This window comes from Mesoplodon bidens (assembly GCF_964165515.1).
Source record: "Mesoplodon bidens genome assembly, contig: HAP1_SCAFFOLD_1326, whole genome shotgun sequence".
Classification (NCBI taxonomy): Eukaryota; Metazoa; Chordata; class Mammalia; order Artiodactyla; family Ziphiidae; genus Mesoplodon; species Mesoplodon bidens.
Window position 1 is genome coordinate 1,244 of NW_027672584.1, and position 17,352 is coordinate 18,595.

The 17,352-nt window shown below is 56.5% G+C and overlaps 3 protein-coding genes across 3 annotated transcripts; all 3 read left to right on the forward strand.

The window, feature by feature from the left end:
* The first annotated feature begins 3,619 nt into the window (after positions 1-3,619).
* On the forward strand, positions 3,620-5,318 carry LOC308609955 (metallothionein-1E-like). The gene is made up of 3 exons (XM_081259223.1): positions 3,620-3,758; positions 4,334-4,399; positions 5,105-5,318. Exons 1-3 carry the CDS (start codon positions 3,731-3,733, stop codon positions 5,194-5,196), a joined length of 186 nt encoding a protein of 61 aa, XP_081115349.1. The 5' UTR covers positions 3,620-3,730; the 3' UTR covers positions 5,197-5,318.
* A 2,844-nt stretch (positions 5,319-8,162) lies between these two features.
* LOC308609954 (metallothionein-1E) lies at positions 8,163-10,031 on the forward strand. The gene is made up of 3 exons (XM_081259222.1): positions 8,163-8,303; positions 9,015-9,080; positions 9,786-10,031. Exons 1-3 carry the CDS (start codon positions 8,276-8,278, stop codon positions 9,875-9,877), a joined length of 186 nt encoding a protein of 61 aa, XP_081115348.1. The 5' UTR covers positions 8,163-8,275; the 3' UTR covers positions 9,878-10,031.
* A 3,621-nt stretch (positions 10,032-13,652) lies between these two features.
* Positions 13,653-15,351, forward strand: LOC308609956 (metallothionein-1E-like). The gene is made up of 3 exons (XM_081259224.1): positions 13,653-13,791; positions 14,367-14,432; positions 15,138-15,351. Exons 1-3 carry the CDS (start codon positions 13,764-13,766, stop codon positions 15,227-15,229), a joined length of 186 nt encoding a protein of 61 aa, XP_081115350.1. The 5' UTR covers positions 13,653-13,763; the 3' UTR covers positions 15,230-15,351.
* The last annotated feature ends 2,001 nt before the right edge of the window (positions 15,352-17,352 follow it).

The window sequence follows — 17,352 nt, forward strand, 5'->3', positions numbered from 1 at the left end:
TTCTTCTGTCTTGAACAAAGAGACGCCGTGCCCATCAGGGCTGGCGTGGGGAACTGGACTGGACGTGCAGAGACCTCGGCTCTGGACCAAAGAGTACCCCCCCCACCCCCCAAAACCCACGCACACGGAGCGTCTTAGCCCCTTAGGTTAAGTTGAGCTTCAGTTTCTCAGCTCCAAATGAAAGCCTCGCCCGATGACATAGGGCACTGGACACACAGAGGACACGCTCCCTCTATTCCCCTTACGAGTAGGGATTGCAGAGAACGTTGTCCATTTCTCATTGTCCTTCTCTGGGGGCCCCTGCCAAACTCAGTCCTCGGTGATGAGAGCCTGGAAAAGTACCCAGAGGGGATGGAATCCCACACCCCTCTTGTTTGACTTCTACACGCGACTGGCGTCTAAAACACCCTGGAAAGACCTATTTGTATTTTCTGCCACAGTTTTAACCCTGGTCAGTAAAAAGAATCGCTGAGATAAAATAGAAAAGGACACTATATGTGACACCCATTTTTCCCTTCAACACGTCAAATCACCTTCATACGTGGAGGAGCAATTCTGAAAGCTGGACGCTTTCATATGCTGCACTTACATTGAAGGTGTGCCCGAGTCCTGGGAACGCTTCACAGACGCCCCACTGTGCGGACCACACACGCCTGGAGCAGCTCTGCCCCCTGCCTCCCCACAGGGAACATCAGTCTTGGCTTGCCCAGGGCTACTGACAGGACACTCGCCACCCGTGACAGCTCCCTGCAGGGCCTTGGCTCTGAATCTTCGCAAGTTCCTCCCTAGATCAGGCTGACATCTTCCCTTCCCTCAAATGCAGCCCGTGGCTACTTGACACCCCGATAGTGATTTGAATTTGGTGGGAATTTCCCAGCTGTTTCCCTGAGACTTGCTTTCAGAAGAAGGACCTCATGTGTTCCTCTGCAGAGTGATGGTGGTGCTGCAGTGCGGAGGGCCTGGTGCTGTTTATTAGCAAGAAGCGTGTGCTGAGGGAACAGGTAATATAGTTCAGGTGTTGCGCCCCCTGGCGGTCTGGGGAGGGAACTCCTAGTTGATGGGCACTCGGAGAGAAAGAGGAGACACGTGGCTCAGAAGTCAGGAGCAAGATTGCCCACAGGTGCCCTGTGTGAAGGGGGGCATTTCAGGAGCCGGCCCGTTCTGCGTGCGTGGGTGTTGGTGTCAGGCACTCGGGTTCACAGCCAGCATGCCACTTCCTGACCTGGCAAGTCACTGATACTCTCGGAGATTTCATTTCCTCCTTTCGCTAAAAAAGATTAATTTCAATGAGGGGGAATAAGCCAGATAGTGGCCTGGCTCCTAGCTCGGGCTTCCCGAACGGTGTCCTTTATGATCGCTCTCTCCACACTGACATTTGTGCACAGAGAATCCTTGAGCTCCCAACAAGCTCCTGGAGAAAGGCTCCCTGGTTTGCAAGCAAGCTCATGGTGAGGGCACAGATGGATAGGAACCTTGCTTATCCAGTGCCAGAGGGCGTGGGGATGTTCTCCAACAAGCCCCATGGAACGAGGCACCGCCACAGCATTTGCACAGACTCAGTGAACCTGCAAGGTCTGGAGTGAGGGTGCCAATTGCAGAGAGGTTAAGCAACTTACCCAAGGGCACACAGCCTATACTCAGAGGACTACGCCTACACTACAGCTGTCTCACCTCCCGGCCACAGGGTGCCGGTTATGACATCACTGGAGGCTGAATCCGGCCTCTCCTTTTTCAGGGCTGCAAGGGTCTTCGGAGACAGTCCAGCTGTGCTCCTGGCTGCAGAGGTGGGAGGCTGAAGCCCAGAGAGGTCACAGAGCTGTGCAGAGGGCTCTGACTGCCAGCTCAGGGCTTTCCCACCGCTGCCTCTGTGCCAGGTGTTCCGTGTTCTCACCTTTCATGGGATGACACGGTGTCCGGTTGGGCGGGGGGCTGCAGTCAGCCTGCAGGAGGGCCAGTCCCATCTGTGTCACATGTAGCCCTGTGACATAACCTCTCTCTGGCTCAGTCTCCTCTGCTCTAAAGGGCAAAATGATAGTGTCTGGCTCTCGGGACTACAGAATTGAATACACGCAAAGAAGGTCAGAACCTACCGGGCACTCAGTGAGTAATCCATCGGATCACCGATTCACTTATTTATCTCTTTATTTATTTGTTATCATTAGCCTAGGAGACATTGTCCTCCTTCCAGACACGCAAGCAAGGATGGTGTGTTTAGCTCTGTGCTCTGGGCCGTCCTCATCAACCCTGTGAGCCTGGGACCAGTTCCCCTGAGAGGGTTATCCGGCCTTCCCGCAAAGAGCCGTTGACACTACAGGTAGAAAGCCGTGAGTCACACAGTCGCCGTCCTCCTAACACATACAGAAGGATCCTGCCATTTCTGCTGTCACCTGCATCCGGATTTCCTTACCATTTTCTTTTCAGCGATTTTCCGAAATATGTTATGCCAAAAGAAACCTCTTGAACACTACTGAAGGAGAGAGTCAGAAGGCAGCCACAAAGTCATAAATCCATTCCTATTCCGTCACTCTGGTCGCCCCCAGGATTGAGCTGGACATGGCAGAGACGGGCTGAGGACACAGCTCTGGGCCAAAGGGGAGCTTTCTCACTGACTCCCTCTCTCAGCCGCGAAGCGACAAAAGCACAGAAGCAGGGCACCACTCCCCAGCACCGTGGGCCTGCCTCCGGAGCCTCCTTGTACTGTAGGTAGTTTGGCCTTTGGGAAACGGGCTCCTGACTAGGATCTCCCTTCCCGGTTGGTGTGACAGTTCAAAGAGCAAGAGTGATGAACAAGGCTTGGCCTGGACTCCACGGTGAGTAACTGTCGGGACTACTCAAAGGGAACTATCCACTTGTCGCGCTGCTTTGTTATTTAACGCCAGGTCTGCCTATCACCTACAATGACGCCGTCCCTGGGGAGCATCCCATGATTGGGGAACCTCCACCCTGGCGTGGGGTGGACCGGCTACAGTGAGGAGCCCCCCTGGAAAGTTGAGGCAAAGAAGCCCCCGCGGAAATGAGCCAGGATCCCTCCAGGAAAGGAAGACACAAGTGAGGACGACTAGCGGCTGAAGGCAATGTTCAGCGCGCTGCGGTTCCAGGAGACGGTACCGGAAACATGCTTCCAAAGGACCGTGGTGGGGACCGGGGCTGGCAACGCCTGGGGACACGTGGGCTGGGCGAAACGGTGCTGAGGGTCACATCCGCCTGCCGTCTCTGACACCGCTCCCCGGCTCCAGCCAAGCCAGGGACACGAGCGGGAGGCGGGGGCTGTTCTCAGGCTGCAGGAAACGGCGACCCGCAGGCCGGCGGCGCGGGGCCCGGGGCGGGGAAGACCGCAGGACGCGGGAGCTGGATTCCTGCACAACCCGCCAACAGGGTGGCTGCTCCCGTCGGGCACATGGGGAAGGGGCGGCCAGGGGGCTGGGACACCGCTTACCGCACGGCACCCGGTTCCTCCGCTCCAGCCGGCACCGAAGTGGAGTCGTGCGCTCGGCCCCGCCTGTTGCTCACAGCCCGGCCCAGGGCGCTGAGGGCGCTGCGGACGGCGCGGGCGCGGGCGCGGGCGCGGATCCGCGGGGCGCGTGCAAGGCGGGGGCGGGGCCTCTGCGCCCGGGCCGCCTCCTCGGCCTATAACTGAGCCCCCGGGCTCCTCGCTCCCACACGGCCCCCACCGGACCCGTGCAGCCGCTTCGCCCCTTGCTTTGGACCTCGGGCCTCACTTCTCCTCCAGATGGACCCCAAGTGCTCCTGCCCCACTGGTAAGGGAGCCCTGGCTTTGAGCCTTAGGATGCCCCCTTCCCAGGCACAGGACGACAAGGGAGGGTTTTGAGTTTGAGCTCAGGAGGACTCCTGTCACGGGTCCGGGGCTTTCTTGGTAGCCAGGCCCCTGGGAGCATGTCAGTCTCCCTTTGCCTCTCTGTTGACACTGAGGGCACGGAGGCTCCAGGCTGTCCTTCTTGAGGTCACCCAGCTGGTCAGGGGATTGCTAGACCGGGACCCAGTGTTTGGAGGAGGCCTCGGAGCTGCCAGGACTGGATGGGAGGAGGGGACACTGCCTCTTTGGGGTTCAGGCCATGGGCCCTGGCCCCCAGCCCCAGTCAGCCTGGGCTGGGTCTGGAGCCTGGGACCTTCCCTGTGGAGTCCCATCAGGAGGGGACCTACTCTCCTTGGACCAGAAGAGACGAGCTGGGGCTTCTCTATCCGCCTGAGTGGACACGAGCTCCCAGGACTGGGTCCTGACGGAGGAGGAGGGCTCAGGGAGGCATTGCTGACCGTCTGCTGTAGCTCCTGCATCCCTCTCCCTGCTCACTGCTGGCCTTTCCCTTCCTGGCAGGCGGCTCCTGCAGCTGCGCTGGCTCCTGCACCTGCAAGGCCTGCAGATGCACCTCCTGCAAGAAGAGTGAGTGTGCGGGGCCTTCTCTGGCAATGCGGGGTGTGGGCTGAGTGCGAGGAGGGAGCCCAGAGCTCAGCAGGCAGGAGCAGGACAGTGACCAAACTTCCCGGCACCCCCCTCACCAGGAAGGGATTCCCAATCAGAGCTGGAATCACCTTCGACATGACCGAGACCCAGGCGCGCACTAGAGAACAGGGAGACTGAGGCCCAGACGGGTCACCAACCAACGACCTCAGACCTGTCACTAGAACTAGTCCTCCTGCCTCCTGAGGCACGCTTCTGAATCCTCCCAGGGACTGAAGCACTGTAGGGACATGAGCGAGCGACCGTGTGTGGCTTCTCGGACCTGGTGCAGCCCCTTCCTGTCGAAGCAGCCCAGAGCCTCCCTATCCCGAGCGGGAGCTACTCTGTGAGGGGTTTGCCTCCACTTTGATCCTGAGGACGTGGCTCACATCACTGGTGGTGCTGGGGGCCGGCTTTCTCTTGCCCCAGAGGCCCTGCTCACTGTCTGTCCAAGGCGCTGTGCCCTGTCCTGGGCACAGATGGGGCAGGCGACCTGAACCTAGTGTCTGAGAGCAATTCTCTCAGGACAGAGGACACCGTCGTAAACTCAGGGTCTGGGCCTGAGGGCGGCTGGGGCCAGGCCTGGTGTTGGGAAGGGTGGTTGTGGACAACGCGTGGTCCGACTGCACGCTGCCCTTGCCTCCCCAGGCTGCTGCTCCTGCTGCCCCGTGGGCTGCGCCAAGTGTGCCCAGGGCTGCGTCTGCAAAGGGGCCTCGGACAAGTGCAGCTGCTGTGCCTGATGTCGCGGAGAGCCTGCCCCAGGTGTCAGTGGAGGACCACGGGCCGACCTGTGTTTTTATACAACTCTGACTTGATTGCTACCTTCCCTTTCCTATGAAATATGTGAGTTGTAATAAAAGTTGTTGACACTCTTCCGACTCGGCTCTTTTTTCTGTGCATTGGGAATAAGGGCTTTTGTGCCATCCAGGGCTGGTGTAGGAGACTGGATGAGAAGTGCAGAGACTTGGGTACTGGAACAAAATGTGAGTCCCTCACAAACTGAGTGCCTAAGACAAGCCACACTCCCTCACTGGGTTCATCTTCCGTAAAATGGAAGAGCATTAGACCAGATGCTCTAAGGGTGTTGAGCAGATACAAGGTCCCCTCCATTCTCATGGCAAGGGTTCGTGGCATGGCAAGGGTCGGTGACTTCTCAATGCCTCATTTCCCATCCTCTGATTTCCCTGGCTAACTTCACGTCCTCATAGATTTTAGGCTTCATAGACTCGAAAGAAGTTGGAATCACACCTCCAGTTACCTGAATCCCTACCTGGAAGTCTCAAACTCCCTGCACTGAAAGATGTGTGAATTTTCTAGCTGTGGTTTTTATTTTCTAACTTCACAAACCTAAACTTTGGTAAAATAAAATTAAGTGAACTACTAAGAAGAATTTCAAAGGACACAAAATACAAAACCCAATTTTTGATTCAGTAAATTTGAATAAATGTATGAGGATCAGAGTAATACAGGAAAAATTTAAAAAGTAAAAACATGTTTGTTCACCTGAAACTAACACAATATTGTAAATCAGCCATACTTCAATTATTAGAAAAAAACCATGAGTTCATCAAAGGAGTATGTTGAACACGGAAAACACTTTCAAACGCCCCACTGTGTGGATCACCCACACCTGAAGTAGCTCTTCCCACCATCCCCACAGGGAACATCCGTCTCGGCTGGCCCAGTGCCAGTGAGAGGCCACCTGCTACCCCTGAGAGCTCCCTGCGGTGAGTTGGCTCTGAATCTTTGGAAGTTCCTTTAGGTCAGGCTGAACGCTGCCTTCAAAATCCAGCCCTTGGCTACTGGAAACCAGCAAAGTGACTAGGAATTTGTAGGTAATGCCCAGCCATTTCCCAACAAGAGGCAGAGTACCTGGAAACTGGTTCCACATGAAGGACTTCATGTCTGCCTGTGCAGGGTAGTGTCAGATTCTGCATTTACAACGTGGTGGTGGTATTTATTAGGAAGGAGTGAGGCGCTGAGTGACCTGTAAATAATGGCGAGAGCTGGTCCTCCTGACAACTTCTGGAGGGATTTGCTATTTGATGGAAAGTCAAAGAGAAAGACGAGTCACGTGGCCCAAGTGTCAGGACCGCACTCACCCACAGGTGTCCTGTGTGAAGAGGGGATTTCAGGAGCCAGCCTGTGCTGGGTGCATGGGTGCTGGTGTCAGGCAGTCTTGGTTCACAGACCACAGTGGCACTTACCAGCCGCGTATCCTAAATGAGTCGCTCGACCTCTCTAAGTCTCCATGTCCTATAAAAAGGAGATGATATCCCTGTGTGGTATTGAGAGTGGCCTAGCTCCTCACTAGGGCTTAATAAACTCTGTCTACTAGGATGCTTCTGTTCACAGTGACTTTACTGGGACACAATCTTGCTGAATTCCAACAAGCTCTTGGGGAAAGGCTCATGGTGTTGCAAGCATGACTCCAGGCTGGAGGTTCAGGTTTGATTGCAAGTTTACTGATCCACTGGCAGGGGGAGTGCGGATGCCCTGCAATAGCCCCCCTAGGATAAAATGCTGCCACACCATTTGGAGAAACACAAAATCAATGCCCACCCTTCCTATCACTTGACCTATATTGAAACAGTAACACAGTGAACCTGCAGGGGCGGGAATGATTGCGCCAGCTACCCAGAGTTTCAGCAACCTGCCTAAGGGCACACAGATCATATTCAGAGGTCTGAAGCTAGAGCAAGGCTGTCTCACCTCCTTGCCAAAGGTCGCCGATTAGGAGGTCACTGAAGGCTGAGTCCTGCCTATCATTATTCAGAGCTGGAAGTGTCCTTTCAGACAGTCTAGTTGTGCTTCTGGCTGCAGAGATGGGAGACTAAAGTCCAGAGAGGTCACAGAGCTATGCAGAGGGATGTGACTGCCTGCTCAGTGCCCTTCCCACTGCTGAATACTGAAAGGGAAATAACCACTTTTCATGCTTTGCTCTTTAATGCCAGGTCTGCCCATCACTTACAATGATCCCTTCCACGGGGTGGGATCTCATCCTTTGGGAACCTCCATCCTGGTGCAGGGTGGACTGGCTAGGGTCAGGAAATCCCCTGCCAAGTTTAGGCCAGGAGCACAGGGACAAGTGTGCCCATCCATCCATTCAGTAGTGCAGAAAAGAAGGAAGGATGGGAGGCAGAGGCCTGAGTTGGTCGCGGTGCTCTTATGGAGAAACGTTAGAGAAGCGCTGCCTAAGGACCATCGTGGGGACCAGGACAGGAAATGGTGGGGGAAGAGGGAGTCGGAGGATTGGTGGTGAAGGTCACATCCACCGCCGCTCTCTGCACACAACTCCCAGGATCCAGCCATGCCTGCGACGGGAGCGCGAGACTAGGGTTGCACACGGGCTCCGGAAAGGGGGAACCTGAAGACAACAGCGCGGGGGCCGGTGGTGGGGAAGACAGCGAGGATACAGAGGCTGGGTTGCTGGAAAATCCCGGAACAAGGTGGCTGCCGCCCTCGGGAAAATCGGGAGGGGCGGACAGGGAGGCTAGGACACCGCGCACCTCCTGGCAAACGGTCCCTACCGGCGAGCAGGCACCAAAGACGGCTCTCCGTGCGCAGAGCGGACCCACGTACACTGGGAGAATCCTGTCTCGGCCCCAAGGGTTGCTCACAGCCGGGGCCCCGGGCGCTGCGGGCGGGGCGGGCGCAGATCCGCGGGGCGGGCGCAAGGAGGGGGTGGGACCTCTGCGCCCGGGCCGCCTCCTCTGGGTACAAACACTGCAAGCAGGCTCCTAGGCTCCACACGCCTCCCACCAGCTCACGGGCCTCTTGGCCGCTTGCTTTCGACCCCCGGCCTCGCCTTGGCTCCAAATGGACCCCAACTGCTCCTGCCCCACTGGTAAGGAACCCCTGGCTCTGGGCCTTGGATGCCCGCTTCTCAGCCCAGGACACAGTGTCCCTGGGGTTAGATGAGGAAGAAGTTTCAATTTGAGCACAAGTGGACGGCCGCGGTTCACCCAGTGCTTTCTTCCCAGCCAGGGCAGCGACAGCATTTTTTTAAACTATTTTTTGTTTTGTTTTTTGGCTGTTACCACTCAGCTTGTGGGAGCTTAGTTCCCTGACCAGGGACGGAACCCAGACACTAGGAAGTGAGAGCGCTGTCCCCTAACCACTAGATCGCCAGAGATTTCCAGCCTCTATTTTTGAAAGGGGAGTACAGAGGCTCAAGACTGCCTTTGTTGAGGTCACCCAGCAGGTCACGGAATTGCTAGACCCAGGGTTTGGAGGAGGCCTCGGACTTGCCGGGACTGGATGGGAGGAGGGGACACTGCCTCTTTGGGGTTCAGGCCATGGGCCCTGGCCCCCAGCCCCAGTCAGCCTGGGCTGGGTCTGGAGCCTGGGACCTTCCCTGTGGAGTCCCATCAGGAGGGGACCTACTCTCCTTGGACCAGAAGAGACGAGCTGGGGCTTCTCTATCTGCCTGAGTGGACACGAGCTCCCAGGGCTGCGTCCTGACGGAGGAGGAGGGCTCAGGGAGGCATTGCTGACCATCTGCTGTAGCTCCTGCATCCCTCTCCCTGCTCACTGCTGGCCTTTCCCTTCCTGGCAGGCGGCTCCTGCAGCTGCGCTGGCTCCTGCACCTGCAAGGCCTGCAGATGCACCTCCTGCAAGAAGAGTGAGTGTGCGGGGCCTTCTCTGGCAATGCGGGGTGTGGGCTGAGTGCAAGGAGGGAGCCCAGAGCTCAGCAGGCAGGAGCAGGACAGTGACCAAACTTCCCGGCACCCCCCTCACCAGGAAGGGATTCCCAATCAGAGCTGGAATCACCTTCGACATGACCGAGACCCAGGCGCGCACTAGAGAACAGGGAGACTGAGGCCCAGACGGGTCACCAACCAACAACCTCAGACCTGTCACTAGAACTAGTCCTCCTCCCTCCTGAGTCACGCTTCTGAATCCTCCCAGGGACTGAAGCACTGTAGGGACATGAACGAGTGACCCTGTGTGGCTTCTCGGACCTGGTGCAGCCCCTTCCTGTCGAAGCAGCCCAGAGCCTCCCTATCCCGAGCGGGAGCTGCTCTGTGAGGGGTTTGCCTCCACTTTGATCCTGAGGACTTGGCTCACATCACTGGTGGTGCTGGGGGCCGGCTTTGTCTTGTCCCCAGAGGCCCTGCTCAGTGTCTCTCCAAGGCGCTATGCCCTGTCCTGGGCACAGATGGGGCAGGCGACCTGAACCTAGTGCCTGAGAGCAATTCTCTCAGGACAGAGGACACCGTCGTAAACTCAGGGTCTGGGCCTGAGGGCGGCTGGGCCAGGCCTGCTGTTGGGAAGGGTGGTTGCGGACAACGCGTGGTCCGACTGCACGCTGCCCTTGCCTCCCCAGGCTGCTGCTCCTGCTGCCCCGTGGGCTGCGCCAAGTGTGCCCAGGGCTGCGTCTGCAAAGGGGCCTCGGACAAGTGCAGCTGCTGTGCCTGATGTCGCGGAGAGCCTGCCCCAGGTGTCAACAGGGCAACCAGGACAAACCTGCATTTTACCGTTTTTCATACAAGCGGACCTGACGCTACATTCCTTTTTCTATGAAATATGTGAGTTGTAATAAAAGTTGTTGACTTTATTCTGGCTCTGTCTTCCTTCTTCTGTCTTGAACAAAGAGACGCCGTGCCCATCAGGGCTGGCGTGGGGAACTGGACTGGACGTGCAGAGACCTCGGCTCTGGACCAAAGAGTACCCCCCCCACCCCCCAAAACCCACGCACACGGAGCGTCTTAGCCCCTTAGGTTAAGTTGAGCTTCAGTTTCTCAGCTCCAAATGAAAGCCTCGCCCGATGACATAGGGCACTGGACACACAGAGGACACGCTCCCTCTATTCCCCTTACGAGTAGGGATTGCAGAGAACGTTGTCCATTTCTCATTGTCCTTCTCTGGGGGCCCCTGCCAAACTCAGTCCTCGGTGATGAGAGCCTGGAAAAGTACCCAGAGGGGATGGAATCCCACACCCCTCTTGTTTGACTTCTACACGCGACTGGCGTCTAAAACACCCTGGAAAGACCTATTTGTATTTTCTGCCACAGTTTTAACCCTGGTCAGTAAAAAGAATCGCTGAGATAAAATAGAAAAGGACACTATATGTGACACCCATTTTTCCCTTCAACACGTCAAATCACCTTCATACGTGGAGGAGCAATTCTGAAAGCTGGACGCTTTCATATGCTGCACTTACATTGAAGGTGTGCCCGAGTCCTGGGAACGCTTCACAGACGCCCCACTGTGCGGACCACACACGCCTGGAGCAGCTCTGCCCCCTGCCTCCCCACAGGGAACATCAGTCTTGGCTTGCCCAGGGCTACTGACAGGACACTCGCCACCCGTGACAGCTCCCTGCAGGGCCTTGGCTCTGAATCTTCGCAAGTTCCTCCCTAGATCAGGCTGACATCTTCCCTTCCCTCAAATGCAGCCCGTGGCTACTTGACACCCCGATAGTGATTTGAATTTGGTGGGAATTTCCCAGCTGTTTCCCTGAGACTTGCTTTCAGAAGAAGGACCTCATGTGTTCCTCTGCAGAGTGATGGTGGTGCTGCAGTGCGGAGGGCCTGGTGCTGTTTATTAGCAAGAAGCGTGTGCTGAGGGAACAGGTAATATAGTTCAGGTGTTGCGCCCCCTGGCGGTCTGGGGAGGGAACTCCTAGTTGATGGGCACTCGGAGAGAAAGAGGAGACACGTGGCTCAGAAGTCAGGAGCAAGATTGCCCACAGGTGCCCTGTGTGAAGGGGGGCATTTCAGGAGCCGGCCCGTTCTGCGTGCGTGGGTGTTGGTGTCAGGCACTCGGGTTCACAGCCAGCATGCCACTTCCTGACCTGGCAAGTCACTGATACTCTCGGAGATTTCATTTCCTCCTTTCGCTAAAAAAGATTAATTTCAATGAGGGGGAATAAGCCAGATAGTGGCCTGGCTCCTAGCTCGGGCTTCCCGAACGGTGTCCTTTATGATCGCTCTCTCCACACTGACATTTGTGCACAGAGAATCCTTGAGCTCCCAACAAGCTCCTGGAGAAAGGCTCCCTGGTTTGCAAGCAAGCTCATGGTGAGGGCACAGATGGATAGGAACCTTGCTTATCCAGTGCCAGAGGGCGTGGGGATGTTCTCCAACAAGCCCCATGGAACGAGGCACCGCCACAGCATTTGCACAGACTCAGTGAACCTGCAAGGTCTGGAGTGAGGGTGCCAATTGCAGAGAGGTTAAGCAACTTACCCAAGGGCACACAGCCTATACTCAGAGGACTACGCCTACACTACAGCTGTCTCACCTCCCGGCCACAGGGTGCCGGTTATGACATCACTGGAGGCTGAATCCGGCCTCTCCTTTTTCAGGGCTGCAAGGGTCTTCGGAGACAGTCCAGCTGTGCTCCTGGCTGCAGAGGTGGGAGGCTGAAGCCCAGAGAGGTCACAGAGCTGTGCAGAGGGCTCTGACTGCCAGCTCAGGGCTTTCCCACCGCTGCCTCTGTGCCAGGTGTTCCGTGTTCTCACCTTTCATGGGATGACACGGTGTCCGGTTGGGCGGGGGGCTGCAGTCAGCCTGCAGGAGGGCCAGTCCCATCTGTGTCACATGTAGCCCTGTGACATAACCTCTCTCTGGCTCAGTCTCCTCTGCTCTAAAGGGCAAAATGATAGTGTCTGGCTCTCGGGACTACAGAATTGAATACACGCAAAGAAGGTCAGAACCTACCGGGCACTCAGTGAGTAATCCATCGGATCACCGATTCACTTATTTATCTCTTTATTTATTTGTTATCATTAGCCTAGGAGACATTGTCCTCCTTCCAGACACGCAAGCAAGGATGGTGTGTTTAGCTCTGTGCTCTGGGCCGTCCTCATCAACCCTGTGAGCCTGGGACCAGTTCCCCTGAGAGGGTTATCCGGCCTTCCCGCAAAGAGCCGTTGACACTACAGGTAGAAAGCCGTGAGTCACACAGTCGCCGTCCTCCTAACACATACAGAAGGATCCTGCCATTTCTGCTGTCACCTGCATCCGGATTTCCTTACCATTTTCTTTTCAGCGATTTTCCGAAATATGTTATGCCAAAAGAAACCTCTTGAACACTACTGAAGGAGAGAGTCAGAAGGCAGCCACAAAGTCATAAATCCATTCCTATTCCGTCACTCTGGTCGCCCCCAGGATTGAGCTGGACATGGCAGAGACGGGCTGAGGACACAGCTCTGGGCCAAAGGGGAGCTTTCTCACTGACTCCCTCTCTCAGCCGCGAAGCGACAAAAGCACAGAAGCAGGGCACCACTCCCCAGCACCGTGGGCCTGCCTCCGGAGCCTCCTTGTACTGTAGGTAGTTTGGCCTTTGGGAAACGGGCTCCTGACTAGGATCTCCCTTCCCGGTTGGTGTGACAGTTCAAAGAGCAAGAGTGATGAACAAGGCTTGGCCTGGACTCCACGGTGAGTAACTGTCGGGACTACTCAAAGGGAACTATCCACTTGTCGCGCTGCTTTGTTATTTAACGCCAGGTCTGCCTATCACCTACAATGACGCCGTCCCTGGGGAGCATCCCATGATTGGGGAACCTCCACCCTGGCGTGGGGTGGACCGGCTACAGTGAGGAGCCCCCCTGGAAAGTTGAGGCAAAGAAGCCCCCGCGGAAATGAGCCAGGATCCCTCCAGGAAAGGAAGACACAAGTGAGGACGACTAGCGGCTGAAGGCAATGTTCAGCGCGCTGCGGTTCCAGGAGACGGTACCGGAAACATGCTTCCAAAGGACCGTGGTGGGGACCGGGGCTGGCAACGCCTGGGGACACGTGGGCTGGGCGAAACGGTGCTGAGGGTCACATCCGCCTGCCGTCTCTGACACCGCTCCCCGGCTCCAGCCAAGCCAGGGACACGAGCGGGAGGCGGGGGCTGTTCTCAGGCTGCAGGAAACGGCGACCCGCAGGCCGGCGGCGCGGGGCCCGGGGCGGGGAAGACCGCAGGACGCGGGAGCTGGATTCCTGCACAACCCGCCAACAGGGTGGCTGCTCCCGTCGGGCACATGGGGAAGGGGCGGCCAGGGGGCTGGGACACCGCTTACCGCACGGCACCCGGTTCCTCCGCTCCAGCCGGCACCGAAGTGGAGTCGTGCGCTCGGCCCCGCCTGTTGCTCACAGCCCGGCCCAGGGCGCTGAGGGCGCTGCGGACGGCGCGGGCGCGGGCGCGGGCGCGGATCCGCGGGGCGCGTGCAAGGCGGGGGCGGGGCCTCTGCGCCCGGGCCGCCTCCTCGGCCTATAACTGAGCCCCCGGGCTCCTCGCTCCCACACGGCCCCCACCGGACCCGTGCAGCCGCTTCGCCCCTTGCTTTGGACCTCGGGCCTCACTTCTCCTCCAGATGGACCCCAAGTGCTCCTGCCCCACTGGTAAGGGAGCCCTGGCTTTGAGCCTTAGGATGCCCCCTTCCCAGGCACAGGACGACAAGGGAGGGTTTTGAGTTTGAGCTCAGGAGGACTCCTGTCACGGGTCCGGGGCTTTCTTGGTAGCCAGGCCCCTGGGAGCATGTCAGTCTCCCTTTGCCTCTCTGTTGACACTGAGGGCACGGAGGCTCCAGGCTGTCCTTCTTGAGGTCACCCAGCTGGTCAGGGGATTGCTAGACCGGGACCCAGTGTTTGGAGGAGGCCTCGGAGCTGCCAGGACTGGATGGGAGGAGGGGACACTGCCTCTTTGGGGTTCAGGCCATGGGCCCTGGCCCCCAGCCCCAGTCAGCCTGGGCTGGGTCTGGAGCCTGGGACCTTCCCTGTGGAGTCCCATCAGGAGGGGACCTACTCTCCTTGGACCAGAAGAGACGAGCTGGGGCTTCTCTATCCGCCTGAGTGGACACGAGCTCCCAGGACTGGGTCCTGACGGAGGAGGAGGGCTCAGGGAGGCATTGCTGACCGTCTGCTGTAGCTCCTGCATCCCTCTCCCTGCTCACTGCTGGCCTTTCCCTTCCTGGCAGGCGGCTCCTGCAGCTGCGCTGGCTCCTGCACCTGCAAGGCCTGCAGATGCACCTCCTGCAAGAAGAGTGAGTGTGCGGGGCCTTCTCTGGCAATGCGGGGTGTGGGCTGAGTGCGAGGAGGGAGCCCAGAGCTCAGCAGGCAGGAGCAGGACAGTGACCAAACTTCCCGGCACCCCCCTCACCAGGAAGGGATTCCCAATCAGAGCTGGAATCACCTTCGACATGACCGAGACCCAGGCGCGCACTAGAGAACAGGGAGACTGAGGCCCAGACGGGTCACCAACCAACGACCTCAGACCTGTCACTAGAACTAGTCCTCCTGCCTCCTGAGGCACGCTTCTGAATCCTCCCAGGGACTGAAGCACTGTAGGGACATGAGCGAGCGACCGTGTGTGGCTTCTCGGACCTGGTGCAGCCCCTTCCTGTCGAAGCAGCCCAGAGCCTCCCTATCCCGAGCGGGAGCTACTCTGTGAGGGGTTTGCCTCCACTTTGATCCTGAGGACGTGGCTCACATCACTGGTGGTGCTGGGGGCCGGCTTTCTCTTGCCCCAGAGGCCCTGCTCACTGTCTGTCCAAGGCGCTGTGCCCTGTCCTGGGCACAGATGGGGCAGGCGACCTGAACCTAGTGTCTGAGAGCAATTCTCTCAGGACAGAGGACACCGTCGTAAACTCAGGGTCTGGGCCTGAGGGCGGCTGGGGCCAGGCCTGGTGTTGGGAAGGGTGGTTGTGGACAACGCGTGGTCCGACTGCACGCTGCCCTTGCCTCCCCAGGCTGCTGCTCCTGCTGCCCCGTGGGCTGCGCCAAGTGTGCCCAGGGCTGCGTCTGCAAAGGGGCCTCGGACAAGTGCAGCTGCTGTGCCTGATGTCGCGGAGAGCCTGCCCCAGGTGTCAGTGGAGGACCACGGGCCGACCTGTGTTTTTATACAACTCTGACTTGATTGCTACCTTCCCTTTCCTATGAAATATGTGAGTTGTAATAAAAGTTGTTGACACTCTTCCGACTCGGCTCTTTTTTCTGTGCATTGGGAATAAGGGCTTTTGTGCCATCCAGGGCTGGTGTAGGAGACTGGATGAGAAGTGCAGAGACTTGGGTACTGGAACAAAATGTGAGTCCCTAACAAACTGAGTGCCTAAGACAAGCCACACTCCCTCACTGGGTTCATCTTCCGTAAAATGGAAGAGCATTAGACCAGATGCTCTAAGGGTGTTGAGCAGATACAAGGTCCCCTCCATTCTCATGGCAAGGGTTCGTGGCATGGCAAGGGTCGGTGACTTCTCAATGCCTCATTTCCCATCCTCTGATTTCCCTGGCTAACTTCACGTCCTCATAGATTTTAGGCTTCATAGACTCGAAAGAAGTTGGAATCACACCTCCAGTTACCTGAATCCCTACCTGGAAGTCTCAAACTCCCTGCACTGAAAGATGTGTGAATTTTCTAGCTGTGGTTTTTATTTTCTAACTTCACAAACCTAAACTTTGGTAAAATAAAATTAAGTGAACTACTAAGAAGAATTTCAAAGGACACAAAATACAAAACCCAATTTTTGATTCAGTAAATTTGAATAAATGTATGAGGATCAGAGTAATACAGGAAAAATTTAAAAAGTAAAAACATGTTTGTTCACCTGAAACTAACACAATATTGTAAATCAGCCATACTTCAATTATTAGAAAAAAACCATGAGTTCATCAAAGGAGTATGTTGAACACGGAAAACACTTTGAAACGCCCCACTGTGTGGATCACCCACACCTGAAGTAGCTCTTCCCACCATCCCCACGGGGAACATCCGTCTCGGCTGGCCCAGTGCCAGTGAGAGGCCACCTGCTACCCCTGAGAGCTCCCTGCGGTGAGTTGGCTCTGAATCTTTGGAAGTTCCTTTAGGTCAGGCTGAACGCTGCCTTCAAAATCCAGCCCTTGGCTACTGGAAACCAGCAAAGTGACTAGGAATTTGTAGGTAATGCCCAGCCATTTCCCAACAAGAGGCAGAGTACCTGGAAACTGGTTCCACATGAAGGACTTCATGTCTGCCTGTGCAGGGTAGTGTCAGATTCTGCATTTACAACGTGGTGGTGGTATTTATTAGGAAGGAGTGAGGCGCTGAGTGACCTGTAAATAATGGCGAGAGCTGGTCCTCCTGACAACTTCTGGAGGGATTTGCTATTTGATGGAAAGTCAAAGAGAAAGACGAGTCACGTGGCCCAAGTGTCAGGACCGCACTCACCCACAGGTGTCCTGTGTGAAGAGGGGATTTCAGGAGCCAGCCTGTGCTGGGTGCATGGGTGCTGGTGTCAGGCAGTCTTGGTTCACAGACCACAGTGGCACTTACCAGCCGCGTATCCTAAATGAGTCGCTCGACCTCTCTAAGTCTCCATGTCCTATAAAAAGGAGATGATATCCCTGTGTGGTATTGAGAGTGGCCTAGCTCCTCACTAGGGCTTAATAAACTCTGTCTACTAGGATGCTTCTGTTCACAGTGACTTTACTGGGACACAATCTTGCTGAATTCCAACAAGCTCTTGGGGAAAGGCTCATGGTGTTGCAAGCATGACTCCAGGCTGGAGGTTCAGGTTTGATTGCAAGTTTACTGATCCACTGGCAGGGGGAGTGCGGATGCCCTGCAATAGCCCCCCTAGGATAAAATGCTGCCACACCATTTGGAGAAACACAAAATCAATGCCCACCCTTCCTATCACTTGATCTATATTGAACCAGTAACACAGTGAACCTGCAGGGGCGGGAATGATTGCGCCAGCTACCCAGAGTTTCAGCAACCTGCCTAAGGGCACACAGATCATATTCAGAGGTCTGAAGCTAGAGCAAGGCTGTCTCACCTCCTTGCCAAAGGTGGCCGATTAGGAGGTCACTGAAGGCTGAGTCCTGCCTATCATTATTCAGAGCTGGAAGTGTCCTTTCAGACAGTCTAGTTGTGCTTCTGGCTGCAGAGATGGGAGACTAAAGTCCAGAGAGGTCACAGAGCTATGC

What these genes read in the sequence shown, in the direction of transcription:
- LOC308609954 (XM_081259222.1), top strand. Translation starts at nt 8,276, where the DNA reads ATGGACCCCAACTGCTCCTGCCCCACTG. An exon ending in CAACTGCTCCTGCCCCACTG is followed by an intron (nt 8,304 to 9,014) that starts GTAAGGAACCCC and finishes CCTTCCTGGCAG; the next exon opens with GCGGCTCCTGCAGCTGCGCT. An exon ending in ATGCACCTCCTGCAAGAAGA is followed by an intron (nt 9,081 to 9,785) that starts GTGAGTGTGCGG and finishes TTGCCTCCCCAG; the next exon opens with GCTGCTGCTCCTGCTGCCCC.
- LOC308609956 (XM_081259224.1), top strand. Translation starts at nt 13,764, where the DNA reads ATGGACCCCAAGTGCTCCTGCCCCACTG. An exon ending in CAAGTGCTCCTGCCCCACTG is followed by an intron (nt 13,792 to 14,366) that starts GTAAGGGAGCCC and finishes CCTTCCTGGCAG; the next exon opens with GCGGCTCCTGCAGCTGCGCT. An exon ending in ATGCACCTCCTGCAAGAAGA is followed by an intron (nt 14,433 to 15,137) that starts GTGAGTGTGCGG and finishes TTGCCTCCCCAG; the next exon opens with GCTGCTGCTCCTGCTGCCCC.
- LOC308609955 (XM_081259223.1), top strand. Translation starts at nt 3,731, where the DNA reads ATGGACCCCAAGTGCTCCTGCCCCACTG. An exon ending in CAAGTGCTCCTGCCCCACTG is followed by an intron (nt 3,759 to 4,333) that starts GTAAGGGAGCCC and finishes CCTTCCTGGCAG; the next exon opens with GCGGCTCCTGCAGCTGCGCT. An exon ending in ATGCACCTCCTGCAAGAAGA is followed by an intron (nt 4,400 to 5,104) that starts GTGAGTGTGCGG and finishes TTGCCTCCCCAG; the next exon opens with GCTGCTGCTCCTGCTGCCCC.